Source organism: Eurypyga helias, unplaced genomic scaffold, assembly GCF_000690775.1.
Source record: "Eurypyga helias isolate BGI_N326 unplaced genomic scaffold, ASM69077v1 scaffold24328, whole genome shotgun sequence".
NCBI lineage: Eukaryota > Metazoa > Chordata > Aves > Eurypygiformes > Eurypygidae > Eurypyga > Eurypyga helias.
The window spans coordinates 15240-32883 of record NW_010265331.1 but is presented as its reverse complement, the minus strand read 5'-3'; the positions used below and the strand labels follow the sequence as shown (position 1 = coordinate 32883).

General features: G+C 45.8%; 1 protein-coding gene across 1 annotated transcript in view; it reads left to right on the top strand.

The window, feature by feature from the left end:
* Positions 1-1255: 1255 nt before the first annotated feature.
* Positions 1256-17644, top strand: part of SLC20A2 (solute carrier family 20 (phosphate transporter), member 2) — a 30902-nt gene continuing 14513 nt past the window's right edge. The window contains exons 1-7 of the mRNA XM_010156711.1: positions 1256-1806; positions 6281-6421; positions 7641-7726; positions 9730-9826; positions 11715-11831; positions 12533-12736; positions 14120-14708. Coding sequence (XP_010155013.1) covers positions 1518-1806; positions 6281-6421; positions 7641-7726; positions 9730-9826; positions 11715-11831; positions 12533-12736; positions 14120-14708 — 1523 coding nt within the window. The 5' untranslated portion in view covers positions 1256-1517. The remainder of the gene's footprint in view (positions 1807-6280; positions 6422-7640; positions 7727-9729; positions 9827-11714; positions 11832-12532; positions 12737-14119; positions 14709-17644) is intronic.

Here is a 17644-nt window from a genome sequence, read left to right as displayed (position 1 = left end):
GATCGCCTGGTTGTCCTGTACATGCATGATGGCACTCAAGCTGACCTGCTCCACGACTTTCCCTGGCACCCCGGTCAGACTGACAGGCCTGTAGTTCTCTGGATCCTCCTTGTAGAGCCCTTCTTGTAGACAGGTGTCACACTGGCTAACTTCTAGTCAACTGTGGACCTCCCCTGTCAGCCAGGATGGCTGGAAAACGATGGAAGGTGGCTAGGTGAGCACATCTGCCAACTCCCTCGGTACCCTTGGGTGGATCCCATCTGGCCCCATGGACTTGTGTGTGTCTAAGTGGTGTAACAGGTCACTAACCATTTCCCCTTGATTGTGGGCTCTTCATTCTGCTCCCTGTCCCTGTCTTCCAGCTCAGGGGCTGGTTACCCAGAGAACAACTGGCCTTCATATTAAAGACTGAGGCAAAGGCAGCATTAAGTACCTCAGCCTTTTCCTCATCCTTTGTCACTCTGTCATCCAATAAAGGATGGAAATGTATTTATGGAAACATTTTTTATTGTCTCTTACGGCAGAGGGCAGGTTAAGTTCTGGCTGGGCTTGGCCCTTCTAATTTTCTCCCAGCATAACCTCATGACATTCATGTCCTCCTGAATTGCCTGCCCCTCCTTCCAAAGGTCATAAACTCTCCTTTTTTTCCTGAGTTCCAGCCAGTCTTACTGCATGGGATGTGATAACAGCAATAGGTGAACGTTAATGACTCTTCAGAGTATTTTCAGCGGTATCTCCTAGACAGACAGATAGGTAAAATCATTTTGAAAGGAGTGCATCCCTGACTCTTCCTGATAAATAGTGAGAGCTCTGCTGGGGTTGATGGAGCCAGGAGAATACATCAGCTGGGAATTAGGCTGTATCCCATGGTCTATATATTCTATGTATTCACTGGGTGCAAAAAGCCAAGAAGGATCCTCCTAAAAAGAGGGCTTATCACGCTGCTAGGTAAATTCAAACCAAACAAAACCCCCAACCTTTCTAAATCCTTTTAAATCGCTCAAAAGATTTTTCTCGGTCAGTAATATCGCAAGAAACATATTGCTTTGGAGGTGACCTCATTTTAACCTTTTCTGAATTGCTTTATGATTAGAACAGTCACATGCCGAGGTAGGACCCCATTAGTGGGTTTAAATCATCTGTTTACTTCTGAAAACGCGCATTGTTACGGGTTCCGCTGAGTATTCCCTTCTTTTTTTTTTTTTTTTTAATTCTGTTTTCTTTTTCTTTTTTTTTTCCTTTTTTTCTGCTGCAGGACAGAACATCGCAGTTGTACCAGTTTGGGAGAAAAATATGGAATGTCTTTCACTGCTGACCGAAGGCAGCCAAATGAACAGTATTTATAGTAGTTTGAAAATCAGCAGTTAGCAGTTTCTTCACATTCTAACACTACCCAGCACTTTCCAGAGAGAACTCATTGTTTACAAGAAATCTGCTTTCCAAATCCGTTACGGTGCCCTCCAGCCTTGACTATTAACTATTTGCAAAGGGGAAGCTGAGCTACGGTTTGGGGAAAGATGGCAATGGAAGAGTACCTGTGGATGGTCATTGTGGGCTTTATCATTGCTTTTATTTTAGCCTTTTCGGTTGGTGCAAATGATGTTGCCAATTCCTTCGGCACGGCTGTGGGCTCTGGTGTCGTTACTTTACGCCAGGCTTGCATTTTGGCTTCGGTTTTTGAAACCACTGGCTCGGTATTACTGGGAGCAAAAGTCGGAGAAACGATTCGGAAAGGTATCATTGATGTTAACCTGTACAACAAAACTGTCCCGCTGCTGATGGCAGGAGAAGTGAGTGCGATGGTTGGTAAGTGAAACTTCCCTGTTCCAAGTAACGTTTCCCTCTGTGCTTGTCATCCTGTTCATTGTGAATACTGTTCATTAAGGCTTCCCAGCTTCTGGACTTACGCGTCTGGTTTTGTGGGAACGCAGGGGCCTGTATTCCTTCTTTTTAGCCTCCTGTGTTTTTTAAATACTTGTCATAATTTACATTTTTCAACGGTTCAGCTATTTAACTAATAGGAGAAAAAAAAAATGTTTAACATGGTGGATCATATATATGTATTCCTAAGCTACTAAAAAAGTGATTTTAGAGATTTTTATGATGGAAAATATGTAAGCGTAGCATTTGTGACCGTACAGAAGTTCCCACACAAGCAGCAGTTTGCAAGGAATGTATACAGGAAGGAATTACCTAAATCATTAAAAAAAATTACAGAAAATCCAAACACATTTGCTGAAACTGATCGTCTGGCTGAGTGATTGCAGTTAATGGTACGCTTCACCCTTGCCCCACGGCAGAAGGAAAGGAACAGTAAAGGTAGGTGGCCAGGCGGTTAAGCTCTTCTTAATGGTCCTGACTCAAACCGGCAGCAGCCCAGTGTCCCTCGGACTCTGCTCCACGTGCTTCTGTTTGCACTTGCATTAATCTCCGCTCAGAACAAATGGCGTGTTCTGAGGTAAGTAACATTAAGCCGCGGTATTTACTCTTTGTTTATATGCAAAAGAAGCTTTGGGAGCTGTTGGAGAGCTCCCTCAAGGATGATGGCCAACCTGCTTTGAAAGGGCAGGAGACAGCAGGAAGGAAACCCTTTCACGGTGGGAGAGGCAGCCCGGGCAAGGGGCCAGCGTCTTCTGTTTAAGTGATGCTCCACTCAAAGATTTTCTCCCTTGAACCTCCTTAAACCTAACGAAGTATTATTTCCACCTACTCCCTCTAATCCTCCCCACGGTTTTCAGGCAGGATCTGCACGTGGGATAGGTGAATCCGCGCAGAGGTTTACTACGTGCGGATCTTTTCCCCTTTCTTTGGGAAAATGGGGAAAATTTTGCTTTTTTACGATTTTAATGGATCAAGATGGACATTCAGTGATGGTTTCTGGACTTGTCTGAGGTGGCTTTGTGTGCTTGAGAGCGGGGAGGTGTTTCCCTTGGGCTTGTGCTGCTCCTGAACCTCCTCAAGGTTGACCACTTCCCCCTGCCCAAGGGGAAGAGGGCCTGGCTAGTGAGAAATCACCGCTGAGGCTGCAGCTGCTTCCCCAAACGGTCCCTCTGTGAGGCTGCCAACTTAAACCACATCAGATGCTTTCGGGCACCCCCTCGGTTCCTCTTTCCTGACGTCTTGCAAGGTCAGCTGCAGGTTTCTGGTCTTCCCCTCAAGCCGTAGGGTGGCTTCTTCGTCCCACTCCGCATGCCTCGTTTAGCCTTCGGCTTCCTGTGGTAGTTCCATCGTTTCCCACAGGCGTCTGCACTGAAATGTAAGCGACCGGCATCTTCTGACCTTCACGTTCGTGATCCTCACGGTCCCCAGTGAAGGAAGGGTCCTTTTCTGTGTCTATTTATGGGATCCTGATCGTGGCCGGGCACGGGTTTAAGTCCCAGATGCCCCCTGCAGAGGCAACTGGCCAGAAGCTCAAAGAAAACAACTTATTTGCATGTGTATTTACATAAGCCTGTGTGAACTTCATGACCAGTTGCATTCCCTTCCTCCAGTGAGGGCATTAAGAAGAAATTCCACATTTTAAATCTCAGAATTAATCTCAAGTTACAAACTCGATTGTAAGATTTCCATTCCCACCCCCCCCTACCCCCCCCAAATCCATCTCCAGCTTTTCTCTGGGTGTATGATGTTATTTTTCTGTGTTTTCTCTGAGCCCTCCTGGTTGTTCTTTTCCTCTTTCTGTTTTTTTTTTTTGCTCTGCATTCCCCTCCCTGTTCTCTCATGCCTCATGATCATGTTTTTGTGAATGGACTTAGCTTCTGAATTTCGATGAGGCTTAAATGAGTCAACAGTCTGGGAGAGAACCAAAAGTCACCGTATCCTCTTTCCAGATGTTGCTGGAAGATCCTTTGATGCTTACAGCAAACAGCAGATGGTGATTTTTCAGGGTGACCTTTTTTCCCGAGAGAGAAGGAAGTAGGGAGTAGTGGGAATAAAATTTAAAAATGTACCATTTAGTAATAATTTGTAGCAAATTCAAATGTTGTTTGTTCGGCGGTTGGGAAGTTAGGGGCTGTTGCTCCTGGGGGTACATCGTAGTAGCTCCCTAGGGTTAACCAATTGTCAGATCATTGTCAGGAACTGTCCGATCCTTGTTCCAGTCGTCCTGGTGGGAGCGGAATTCAGCAGCTGGTGTGACCGAGGAGATGGCACTGACGGAGGGGACGCCCCAGCCAGGCTTAGCAAAGCACTCACCCAGTGCTCTGATTTTATCAGTATTCCTCTCAGCACAACGCCAAAGCACAGCCTCGTGCTGGCTATTGTGAGGAGAATGAGCTCTCTCCCAATTAAACCAGCACGCCCAGTGACAGGTCTAGTGAGCCTCCTGCTTCCTAGGTTACTTTGGCAGAGATAAAAAATTGGGAACGTGCTTTTTGCATTCAGGAGGAGTTAAAGCTTTGATGTAGGTCGTTAAGGCATTGCAGACTCCCGAGAAAAGTCCTGCCCTGGCTTGATTTGTATTTTCTTCTGTTCCTTAAACTTCTTCAGACCACACACTGTCCATCTCAGACCATCCATCAGTCCTCCACCACTTTCCCTCTTGTTCCCTGTTTGTTTTCAAGGTGAAGTCGATTAAATAAGAAATAACAGCATACTCCCTCTATTCCCCCCCAAAGAAAAAAACCCCAGCCCTCACTACGCATTTGCAGTGCAGCTGTGGCTTGGTTGTGTTTTCCCTATTTTTTAAACAGAGTATTTTATAACCACAGATAGATATGGCTGGCTTCTCTGTTTATTTCTCTTTACAGATGTTACCATCTGTTTTCTCTTTCACCTCGCTTCCACTTGCTGGTCTCCGAGTTCATGTCAAAGGTTGCAGTGTATTCATTTCTATTTTAGTACAGGGGAAGAGAAGCCAAAAAACTAAAGAGCAGGTGTCACTTGCTTGATCTAGAATTTCCAATAGCGATGGGAGTACCAGTTGTTTTGGAATAGTACCCCAGGAGGGATCAGTTTTACAAACGGGTTGACTTCCAAACGTAGCCATGTCTGATGCCAGCGAGTCACCATTCGCAGGTGGCTCTGTTTCAAGACGTTAAAACCATCCTCTCCTGTTGGATCTGAGGATGGAGGCTGAGATTTTGAATAACAGCGCGATGTTCAGCAACCTTGCTTTATCACCCCTGTCTGTGCAGATCTGTTGAGAGGTGGCACGAGCCAGAAAATACGGGATCTCTCATGGCAGTTTGAATCCGGGCCTCTTAACACGTGAAGATTTAGTCTTAAGGACTTGAAGTCTTAAAACGAAGAAGAGATCTTTCAAAGGATTCTCTGATATTAGGCGAGATCCACAGAAATCTTGTGTCACTGCCAAAATGATTTTGGTGTCCTGAGGTTTGGTGTCGCTACAAGGGAACCTGGGTCCTTGCAGTGTGAAACTGAGTCAGAGCATGGAGCTGCGTGCTCGAGGGCTTGGTGGCCAACTGTGGTCTGACCTAACTACTGAAAGTTGGGACTGAGAACAAATGCAAGGCGTCCTCTCTGATGCTTGGGGTCTTTTTTTTTTGGCACTCTTGGCAAACATCCTTCATTGGGATGTTTACTGGGACACCAGGCATCACATTTACTTTATCGACCGTTAGCCACCATCCCCTAGTTAGTTAGAGGATCTTACTTCCTTATGCCAAGGGTGTCTTTGGCTACTCCATGACTAAGGTAAGCCTTTCCTGCAGTTCTGAATTTCTCCAGTGCCACAAAGAGCTGCAGATGAAGGCAGTGAGAGAGTCCTTATTCCCTCCTCCGTCCATTTTTCCCTATAGAGGACTCTGGATGGCCGCGCATCGCTGAGGAGAGGCATAAAAACTCCCTGCCCTACAATTTGAGCCTTTCTCTGGTAGCATCTGAATTTAGAAGCATGGGTAGTTCATTTACGAAATGGTGGATGCCTCCTCACACCGATTACTTGGAGGCTTCCAGGTCTAGCTATCAAGAATGAGGTTTTTCTGAGCCTGATGCAGACTGGGAGTAGTTTGTGTATTTAATCAGACAGGCTGTAAATACTGAAAGACTTCAAATAAAAAAAAAAAGAAAGCAGAACTGTTGTGCAGTATGAAGAGCTTTTAGTAATAAAAAGTCATAAGTAAGATGCAGCATTCAAAGCTGTTGTTAAACTTAGCGTCTGCTTTCAGAGGCACAACAGGAACAAAACCCTCTTCAGGAGACCGCTGCTGTGCGTGTGGAGCGTAGGCAGCACGCGTAAAAGAATGTGGGTACGTGGTGAAGAATTTATGGCGTGACATTACTGTTACTGTTGTTTATGGTTGCTTTGGTTTTTATCTAGGTTCTGCTGTGTGGCAGCTGATTGCATCGTTCTTGAAACTCCCGATATCAGGGACCCATTGCATTGTAGGTGCTACGATTGGATTTTCTCTGGTGGCAATTGGTACGCAGGGAGTTCAGTGGATGCAGCTTGTCAAGATCGGTAAGTGTCTTTTCCTTTCATGCGTGAGGGTATGCGAAATAACGTGCACTGCCAGTAAAAAAACATTCCCAGAAATCTGCTTTGTGCTGGTAGCCCTCCCTCCTAAAATGATTTTCCACCCCAGCCCTGTCATTGAGAAGATGCACTGGTGCTGTGTTGAAGGGCTGCGGCGTGTCTCCAGTGGAGGAAGGGGTAAGCTACAAGCTGTGCTTTCCCAGCAGTAAGCCAAGAAATTGTTCCTTATGCTCCAAGGTGACATTCCTCCTCTTCTAATTCTTCTCATGGCAGCTCATACCACCTCGTTCTTGCTCTCAAAAACACTAGCCACCATGTGAATGCCCCCAGTCATGTTTCTCCACCCACCAGCCTCAGGGAGGCGAAAGCTGGGCATACAGCACATGTTTGACTTGTGGCCTCCCACTGCCAAGAGCAGCCAAGCAGGGATATGAAGGAGTTTTCATTATTGTTTTGGAAGCCTTGTAACCCGAGTCACAGCCTAAACCCTGTATTAGAAGGATTTGATGCTGCAAGCACAGAAATACAATTGAGCTTTAGAGAAGTTGGAGCAACGCGTATTTTTAAAAATTCTGTTGGAAGTAGAAGAGGGTTTGCAATGACAGCAGAATCAATCTGGTAACCATGCCACAAACAATAAATCACTCTGGATGAGATTTCCAGAGCGCTGCCCTAATCCGGTTTTATTGAAATCAGTGGGAGTTTCGCCACCTACTTCAGCTAAATCAGTCCTGGACGCCTGCAAATCTGGCCTGTAAAAAATGCGCGCGCGTTATTCATTGCAGTTGACGCTTCTGTGGCATTTTGGAAGTGGAGACTTTTACCCTGCAAGCAGCACAGCGTCCCGCTAGATGCAGTTGCTTTCCACTTGCTTGCAACATTTGTGTTCATGGTGGTTAGGAAATTACAGGGCTTCCGTGGTCCACTCTGCACCAAACCACAAGGGACTTTCCTGATTTATTGGATTGATAAACTTCCGAATTATCAGGAGATGTTTTGGCTGATATTTCCAAATAGTGCCTAGCATTGCTTTCACTTTCATGTCTGTGGACATAGAGTTGCACCGGTTGTAAGTAAACACACGGAATATTAATTCCAGTTGTACATTAACTGTTTTAAAGGTACTGCTCAATAACTTCTTACTTAACTGTCGTGCAAGAATACTGATTATTTCATGTGCCATTCTTTCTTTCCTTCAACACAGTTGCCTCTTGGTTTATTTCCCCACTGTTATCTGGTTTGATGTCTGGAGTCCTCTTTGTGCTGATTAGATTCTTCATTTTAAACAAGGTAAAGCAACCTCACTGTTGTAAGGAGGGCGTGGTGTGAAGGCGGTGTTCTAGCCTCCCCTCTGAGTGGTGGCATTTCCACAGTTGAAAGTTTGTGGCTTGCTTTTTGGACAGGACACTGGTCTTGTGGTTTATAGCCATCATCTTAGCAGTTCTGAAAGCTCAGAGTAAGTAATTTCACCAGTATTTGAGGCTTAGAAGGCGCTACGCGATAATTAACATTGCATATTCTGTTTGGTTCAAGGTTGGTACACTGAGATCGCTTATGGATAGTGCAAACTTGTTGGCATTGACTTAGCCTTGCGATAGCTGTTCTGACTGTCATTTAAACAGAACAGTCCTCTCTTGGAGATGCTCTGAGTGGTAGTTCATAGTTGTGAAACTTCAAGCCTTGGTTTTCTAGCACATCAGTCATTAGAAGATTGACATCTGCATATTTTCTAGGTTCTCAGAAACCTGAATCGATGGGTTTTAGTGACCTCAGTCAAAAGTGGCAGCTTTGGGGTAACATCAGTCCACATATCCCCATCACAGAAGGCAATTTGTCTGCCAGCCAGCATGAACTGGGAACCAGAACACTTTTATCTACTCTTTCCAGTTATCTCACACCATCCAACTTGCTAAAATGGGGGAGTGCAGCACATGACAATGACCTAAAATAAGGGAACACTATATTAGCAGTTATACAGGGGACTTAAATAGATGAGTGATTAATTCTTTTGCTATAAATAACACCACCTGTAACCTCAGCTCCATCATTCTTTATTTCTGTGGTAAATAAATGTCAGCAATAAAAGCAGATGATAAATTTGATCGGACTCAGCTTTGAATTTAAAATTACTCAAGTTGCATAAAGGATGAGGGAAAATTCCTCTATTGCATTTGAAACCTAACAACTTAAGAAGTTAATCATCAAAATCTCATGAACCCTGGTATAAAAGCCACCTGTTTAGGCATTCAAGAGGCAGAAAAAGTTCAAACTAAGGAAATTGTCTTCTGACTGCCATCTGTGCCACGCACAAAGCAGTGAGATCTGTAGAGCTTCAGCCATGAGCAGGTAGCAACTTGCATATTGTGTGTGCGTAAAGAAGAGCAGCTTTTTAGCTTGCGAGTCCGTGCCCTGGTGTAAGGGTTTGTGCCGTTGTTGGGGGTGTAGGTGCGTAGCAGCTGGCCCTTCAGATCCAGCCCGCGCTGCACCACGCTTCGGCACCGGGGCATAGCGCAGGGTGGCCACAGCCTTCTCTCAGCTCCCTTTTATAGCTCGTGGCAGCAAGAAACAAAAGCACATTAGCCAGGCTCTTTGCAAACACACAGAGCCCCTCAAAAGGCCAAGGCAGTCTCCTCACAAAGGCTTTTTCTATGGCTCGCACAGCGCGTTTCCGCTGCGCCGTCAGCTGAGCCTTCCCTCGTGAGCGCCGAGGGCAGGAGACGGGGTGCTAAATGCTCTGCGCCCGCTGTGTGTGTGTGTTACGTGTTTAATGCAGCCAGACAACATGTCAGGGATTTCTGTGAGCTGGTGGAAAGCCCCAGGCTGTCTCAGTCGAAACGGAGAGGTTAGGAATAAGGTTTTGCGATAGAGGAGTTGCACTGATGCTTGTAGCCCTCTCTCAGAAATATCAAAGTTCTCCCTGGCACCCTTCAGTCGTGCTGAGTGAAAGGGACTCCTCTTTTTGGAGACAGGAGAGGTAAGAAAACACCCCCAGAAAGAATCCTGCCCCTGGGTCACCCAGCAGCCAACCTGGGAGTACAACCTGTCACCCTGCTTCCCATTAACAGTGTCAAGACTTCCACAGAAAAAGCTGGTGCTTGCCAGGACAGGTTGGGGATTCGTTTGTAACCCGGCAGGTCACCATCCTTTCCTCACCTTCCACCCAAAACCTCCACGTGCCTGGCGCTGACTCGGGAACACGAGTTTTCCTCGTGGCGGTTCACGCTGACATTAATCAGGTGGAAAACCCAGCTAATGTTTCTTTTTTTTTTTTTCCCCCCCCAATTTCTATGCAGGAAGACCCTGTGCCCAACGGTCTTCGCGCACTTCCAGTGTTTTATGCTGCTACCATAGCTATTAACGTGTTTTCCATCATGTACACGGGGGCACCAGGTGAGTGAGCCGTCCGCAGCGGGAGGCACGGAGGGAGGCTTCCGATACTGCACGGTTATCTCCGACGTTAGGAGTTAACGAGGGCAAGAGTAAATCATACACCTCGCCACGTGCTTCTGTTTGTGTGTGTTTTTTTGACCCCCTCCCCGATCACTCTGGGTAGTGGGGGAGAGCCCAGCTACAGGAAAATCTGTAATATTGAGCTGCCAGCTTTGGCTTCGTCAATCTGAGCGTGTGTTGAGCTCTCAAAAGTATTCCAAGTAGGGGCATCCAGGAGGGAAGGTTCAGAGAGGATGGGAAGAGCAGGTAGGCTGTTTGCACTCACTCCAACACTACAGCTCCATTGAAATCAGCAGAGCCACTCTTCTGGCAGATCTGGCACGGAGCCTGTTAATTAAATTTACTTCCCTTCAGTGATGAGAAGCTCCAAGCCTGTTTCTGCATCTAATGCATCTTCTTTCTTGGGTGCTGTGTTTTCATTGAAACTCAGCAGAAGGAAATGATACATGTCATTCTCGGGACTTTATTTCTATTTTTGTATATTTTATGTGCCTTTATATGTTTGTGTTTGCTTACGTTGGTGTTTATCTTTGAACTTTTAATATTTTTATATTTATGTCTTCATAATAAGTATGTTTATATATTTGCATTTATATGTTTATATTTAACTTAAGCAGTGTGCATTTAAACATGCACTTGCAGCACATGAGTTCAGAAAAAAGACATTCAATTGCTCTAAACTACTTTATTGAAGACTCTGGTCATTAAATGTTCTCTTTAGCTTAGATTATCGCCCCAGAGCCATGAATGAACAGGCAGTTGGAGAGAGAACATGTCCCTGAAATAAGAAAGCAGGCTTAGAAAGTGACCGTTTTAAATAGAAATTTGTTTTCTCTAAAACCTGATGTGCTAGGTAAATGCAGTTGGTAGACTCTACTTCGTAGCGTAGTGTTACTGAAATTAATAAAAAGCTTGAGAAGTTCCTGCTTTGAGGGCAACATAACTCCACTATTCTGTTTTCTTAAGTCTAGCTGGCTATGTATCCAAGACATTTCACAGTAAATCAGCTGTATAACCAACATTTCCTCATTAGTTGTACTGCAGAAGTAGGTCAGGCACTCTGCAGTGACTCATTAAGCAAAATAAATGAAATAAGAATCTTAATGTCCCTTCTGTTTCAGCTTAGGAGTCTCTAAAGTGCATGAATAAAAAGGTGGGACTCTATTTTTGATACTCAGGAAATATTTACTCTCTGAGTCCTCTGCCCTGGCAACATTTACTCACAAGGACGAATTAATCACATAGGTTTCAAGAAAGGCATGCGTGTACGGGTTGGAAAGACCAGAGTCCAAGCCCTTTCTTCATGAAGGGTCTGATCATGTAATTGGCAAGGAACTCTGTTGGGGACATACTCACAGGAACACGAGTTATTGACGTGACTGCGCGTTGCAGGACTGAAACCTCAGCCCTCAAGTGCTGCTTTAAGCTATTATAAGCAGATAATGACATAGATTAAGCTAAGCATCAGGCTTTATTGACCAGAGCAAAGGTCAGGTAAATACCCTCACGGGCAACACGGTTTAGTGTATGTTAGTGCATAAAATCACTGCAGACTTGTTTCAGCAGCCCTGATGTGGGAGCTCTGCCCCTGAATTCTTTGGAAATAAGGTCATGCTGGGGTAGCAGGGAACTGGAAGACCAAACCTACAAAAGTTTGCATGTCAACTAGACCTTTAAATACTCCACTGACCGAGATGTGTGTTAAAAATGCTCATTCGCGTTGGTTTTGAACGCAGGCGTTTCTGCAACAGGCTGTTCTTCGCTGCCTGAGGTAATTAAGTCATGTTAATTCATGCTTTGCCTGGGTTTTATTTCTTTGTCTTCACAGTACTGGGACTGGTACTGCCAATGTGGGCCATTGCTCTAATATCCATCGGCGTATCCGTAGTATTTGCTGTCTTAGTCTGGATTTTTGTGTGCCCCTGGATGAAGAGAAAAATAGAAAGTAAGTAGTTGCTTGATGAAACGCGAGTGATGTAAAATCATGGAAAAATCCATGTCGGAGCTGGAAGTGCCCTTGAGAGGTCACCTAGTTCAGTCCCCACCCACAGGCTGGATGTGCTTAAACTATTCCTCGTCTATTTGCGTAACCTGCTCTTAAAAACCTGCAGTGGTAGAAATTCAAAACATTGTTAGGCAATCCATCGCAGTGCTCACCACTTCTTGAGTCTAGCAGAAACGGGAAAATAAACCCTGGCATATAATCTGGTTTGTATTTTATTAAGGAAACGTTGAAGAGGAAAAAACTGGCAGAATTATTATCTTGAAGTGACTTCTTTAACTCAACAGGAAGCTGGGCTGACGGCAGCTTTTAGCAGCACGGTGTTTGGCCCGTTTGCTTTGCTACTCGACAAATGCAGTGCTGGAAACACAGGGAAGAGTCCCAGATGTCGTTACTCAATGAGCAGCTCGGTGCTGGAATTCAGTTACCTACTTCAGCAAGTTTTGTGGGAAGAAACAAAGACGCTCTAGGGTTTGCTCAGCTGAATTTAGTAAAGAGAAGTGTTAGAAATAAATAAGGAATGCGTATGAAACTATCCTGGTTATCGTATCCATGTTTATCTGTGCCGTTGATGAAAACAGTGGAAACATAAGCAGCGAGATGGAGAGCTTGGGTTTAAAATTACAGTACTGTTATTTCCTTAGGCCGGTTAAAGAAAGATGCTGCACTGTCAAGGATATCAGATGAAAGCCTTGATAAAATCCAAGATGAAGAAACACCAGTCTTTAAAGAGCTTCCCGGTGCCAAAGCATCTGACGAGAGCACAATTCCCCTTACTGGCTCAGCAACAGAAGCTGCTGGGGCATCAGATGCTATTGCGAACGGAAACCATCCACATATACCGTATGGTAAGAAACTAAGGTGACACGGGGGGTTTTTCTCCCTGTTTCGACAGGGTTTCTTACTTGCAAGTAGGTTTCTGTTGCAAATGGTAAGTGTTTGGGATTTCCAGCTCTAATCCCTCTTCAGCAGTTGTTGGAAAAGATGCTCATTTACAAGTGGTGTTTTCTAGAGAGGACTTAAAACCAATTGCCCTTTGTTTGGCTGTATTTCAACTTTAGAAACAGCTGAAAACAAAGATTACTTTCCTTTTTTGCTTTCCTTTCTATCCTTAATGGTGTTTCCATCCTTTTAAGCAGTGGAAAAATACGGAGAACACAAATTGCTGATGTATGAAGGTTAAATTCGGCATAAAGATGATTAGCATACTACCACAGGAGATGAAAAGATTGGGGCTTTAGTTGTCAAACATATGACCGTTTGGAGCGTGTCCACTAGCGAGAACCTCATGCACTGTTTTCTGAATGTATATTTATAAGAAGTAGGCTTCTGCGCATAAAGCCTCTTTTGTTCCCCCGTGAGGTGGGATTGCAGCCCCCCACTCAGTGGGCTGCTGACTTCAACATCACTTTGCTGACATCTACACAGCCCCGTACTTTAGTTAATAAATGCCTAATATATTCAACTGATTCTTACAAAATCAAGTAAGTCATGATGTGAAGCCCTGTGAGCGTGTGCTTCCAGTTTAACAATGGCTAAACCCAATTCTGAACGTTGCACAGTGGAAATCCAGGGAATGAAAAAGCCATTTTCTTCAGAAATATTGCCTTAGCTGTGACATGGATCCTACAGCATACGGTAACACTAAAGTACACAGTGGGAATAGCTATCACCATGTTCATGGAAGTAAGGTACACAGAATGTCGGAATAGCTGAGGAAATATTTCTGTGGAAGGTGAACTTTTTTGCTTTCTGTCTTCTTAGTTGTTTCAAAAAGTTGTGTGAATGTCCCTTAAACATAGGTACTTTTGGAAGGTGAGCTTGTGTTCAGTATGAAATCACAGGAAACCACCTTTCCTGAAATCCTTATTATGCCTATTCATCAAAAAAACAGAGAAAACCTTGGGAAAAAAGTAGAATGGAATTTTATAGAAATTACTTTTCCAAAGTACCTGAGGCTTTAACCCTCAACTATCACTTTGAATGCCAGGTGACTTGCTGCTGGTCATACAGCGTGTCCGGGGGAGACCCGACGCTGGAACAAAGCTCTGTTTGCACAGGGGATGAGTTTATTTGTGGTGAATTGAATCTTGTGATATTTTGCAAACCGTTGAGCTTCTTTGTCCTGTACTCAGGGCACTGCCCGTTTATCTTCTTGCAAAGTGGGAGGGAGGGGGGCTTCTGTGTTACGTTTCCTAGAAATAAACCTCCCTAAATATCTGCCTTTTTAGGAAGGGCATTTTCGATGACGCACACCTCGGTGAAATCCCCTGTTTCCAACGGCACTTTCAGCTTTGATGGCCAGGTGAGGAGCGACGGCCACGTTTATCACACTGTGCACAAGGACTCAGGTTTATACAAAGACTTGCTCCACAAAATACACCTGGACAGGGCCACCGATGAAAGGCCCGCGCAGGAAAACAACTACAAACTCCTACGGCGCAACAACAGCTACACGTGTTACACAGCTGCTATCTGTGGCATGCCCGTGCATTCCTCCTTTAAGGCAGCAGACACGTCAACTCCAGAGGACAGCGAGAAGTTAGTGGGAGACACGGTTTCCTACTCCAAGAAGCGAGTTCGCTACGACAGCTACTCCAGCTATTGCAACGCAGTGGCCGAGGCAGAGATCGAGGCAGAGGAAGGTGGGGTAGAAATGAAGTTGGCCTCTGAACTCGCAGATCCCAACAGGCCCCCCGTTGATCCCGTGGAAGAGGATAAGGAAGAGAAAGACACGTCTCAGGTCCATCTGCTTTTCCACTTCCTCCAGATCTTAACAGCCTGCTTTGGATCCTTTGCCCACGGAGGTAATGATGTCAGGTAAGAGGATGAGATCTCCCAAAACAGCAGTTTTTAGGGTTTAGGTACTTGGAGAAGGTTTGCCAGCTTGGCTGGTCTGCAGGCAGCCCGTCAGGGCTGTGTTTCGCAAAGCTGGTGACGCTGATGTTCCCTCATGCTCTCCAGGGGTTGGGCTGCTCAGCCTATTGTTTATTTTCTTCTCAATTATAAAATCTTTTTTAATTGCTACTAAATAATTGGGCAGTAATTTACTTCAGGTGTAGCTTTGGCAAGCTTTGAGGCACTGAGATTCCCCCCCTGACGTGCCAACCATTGTAAAGGCAAACAGGTCAGAGTTTGCAGCCTGTCTTAGCTGCAAGATTGGAAACCATCAACAAATGAGAGGTCTAGACTATTTTTGGCTCTAGATGAATTTCATCTCTTCTCACATTGTGGACAGAGGTGCGTGAAGAATGTCTTTGTTTTGATTGCTGTGGCCCTTCTAGACTTCCCTTTCCTGAATCTTCCGCTTGGTTTTGCGGGAGTGTAGACCGTGGGAGGCAGTGTGTAATAGCCCAGAGAATCTAACAAGCCGTAACATCAAAGTCCTACTGACGTTCACAAACTGCATGTACAACTTCTCCAGCTGCCACAGTTCTCTTACCACAGACTCTCTTTTCAAGGAGCTACCCCCGAGGAGCCCTGGGCACGTTCCTGTGCCCCATGCAGAGAGGGGACACGGGCTGTGGCTCATCTCCTAGTGCTCCTTTAAGAAGCTTCCCATCTCCCAGCATAGTTCTGGTACACAATACTCCCTGGCAGGGTTTCTATCCAGAGCCGTCATCACCACTGAGTTGCTCCCTGAGTCTGGAAGAAGCCGGTGAGTTCATCCTTCAGTCACTTGGCTTAAGTCTCTGTCCTGAAGTCCCATGGCATTAACATAATTTCTTGGGAATAAAGGAAAAGGATCAATCTCCAGGAGTCTTTCTCTCATGTTCATATTGACTGAGACAGCTGACAGAGTCTCAGAGTTGGTGTCAGAAATGTTTGTCTGCACCTCTTTGTCCTCCATCGGCTGGTTAGATCCCTGTGAAACTGTCTCTTCATTCACTCGTTTGCCAACTGCTTTCCCTTTGAAGGCTCGGCCGTTTTATTCCACAAGGTACAAGACTTTTGATCAAAGGACGTAGGATGTAAGCTCAGGATGGAGCATCTTATACCTTCCTCATCTGCACATAACATTGCTTCATCTGCAGGGCCCTGTTGCACCTCGCTGTCTTGGTGGCACGTGGCTTGAAGGGCGATTTGGGTAGTTTTGCTCCATCCCTGGGAATATTGCCTATTTTTCCTTTAGGATTTGGCTGCTCTGCCTCTTCCCTAGTGATCTGCTTGGTATTTAGTAAGGTGCCCTTTCCTGTATTGTGATAAGGTCCGCTGAGAAACCCACTCGGAAGGTGCTTTTCGAAGCAGTGTCCCTTATTTGGGTTGTGACTGGGGCCGTGCAGAGTCCCCTTCCCACTGAACCCTCGCCGTGTTAGCCGTGCCTGGCTGGTGTTGGTTTCAGCATTTGTAGCAGGGCTTTGCAGCCTTCATAACTCTCATAGTCCTCCTTAGGCATCTGGACAAACGCCGTCCCACCCAGCAAGGAGAGCGGTTAGTGCTCCTCGCTCTTGTCAACCACCCAATTTAACTCGCAGCTCATCTCAAAAACACTTACAAACATGTCTCTTCCCTCCCTGTCCATCCAACATCCCGGGAATTCAGAATAGGGCTTTCTGAAGGGCCTTCTTGTCCTCGTTCTTGTTATTATTCCCTTTCTATCTGTAGGGATCTGGCTCCTTGAAGGAGTCCAGGGACCCTTCATCCTCTGGATTGGAGGGCAGCGGTGCAACTTTTTTTCCTCTCGGATGGTGTCCGTTGGTCAGGAGCTCTGCTCTGATCACACTGGGCAAGAGCAAAGAGCCGCGGAGGCCAGTACCCGTACTCCACAAGTGGCCAGCAGCGCGTGGCATTGCTTGCCTTTCCTGTAGGAAGCAGGTAAGAGGAGCAAAGAGGGAAGAATTAAAAGGCAATGATTGACCTGTTTTAGCATTAGCACCTATTTAAGTGAGGCGTACGGTACGGAACGACAGCTCAGGAACACTTCGTGGAGCAGAAATGCCCCATATGGTTTGGATAGCACTGTAGTGGGCAAAAAATCACATGGAGGTCTCCCTTGGTTCATTGTCCAGGCTTTTCCCCTGGACCTGGAAGAGTTAAATCAGTATTTTGCCTTCAGCTGCAGAACGAACTGGCAGTAAGGGTAGCTAGACCCCAGTTTCTTCCAAGATGATGCTTTTTTAGCGTGTTTATGATAACCAGCTATCTATGCTGCAGGAGGTGATGTTTGTAGCAGTCAGGGCTCGTGTTTAGGCTGACATCAGCAGTAATCCTGACCGGGGCAGTTGTGCGTTAAAAGAAACAGGGAGCCATGGTAACCCCTTATTTGGGTGAGTGTTTTGTTCGGACCATCCCCTCCTGCCCCCCTGCCGCAGAGCTTATATGCGCTGTGTCAAGGATGCTGGAGCCCTTCCAGGGCTGGGACTAACTGAGCTGGGACGAGAGCCTTGTGACACCATGGTGCACATGGGCTGAATGAAATCTAAAGAATTTAAAATCCCAACTAAATGTGTTGGGACAGAACCACTGAAAAAAAAAAAAAGGAAAATGTTGTTGTTGAACTTAATTAGCGGCGCCAAGTGAGCAGGTCCCACTGGCTCAGCACCCAAGCACAAAGGGAGCACGTCAGGTCATTGCAAGGGCAACGGGAGAATAAAAAGGGCAGGATGGAAAAAAGACCTGGGCCAGGAGTGTGACACAAGGAGAACTGCCAGCTTCCTAAATGCTTGTTCGGAGCCAGCTTTCCAGAGGGGCCAGGAGGCTGGGCTTTGTTGGCCGGCGGGGATTATTTGCACCTATGGTTGAGTTGGACTGAGCTT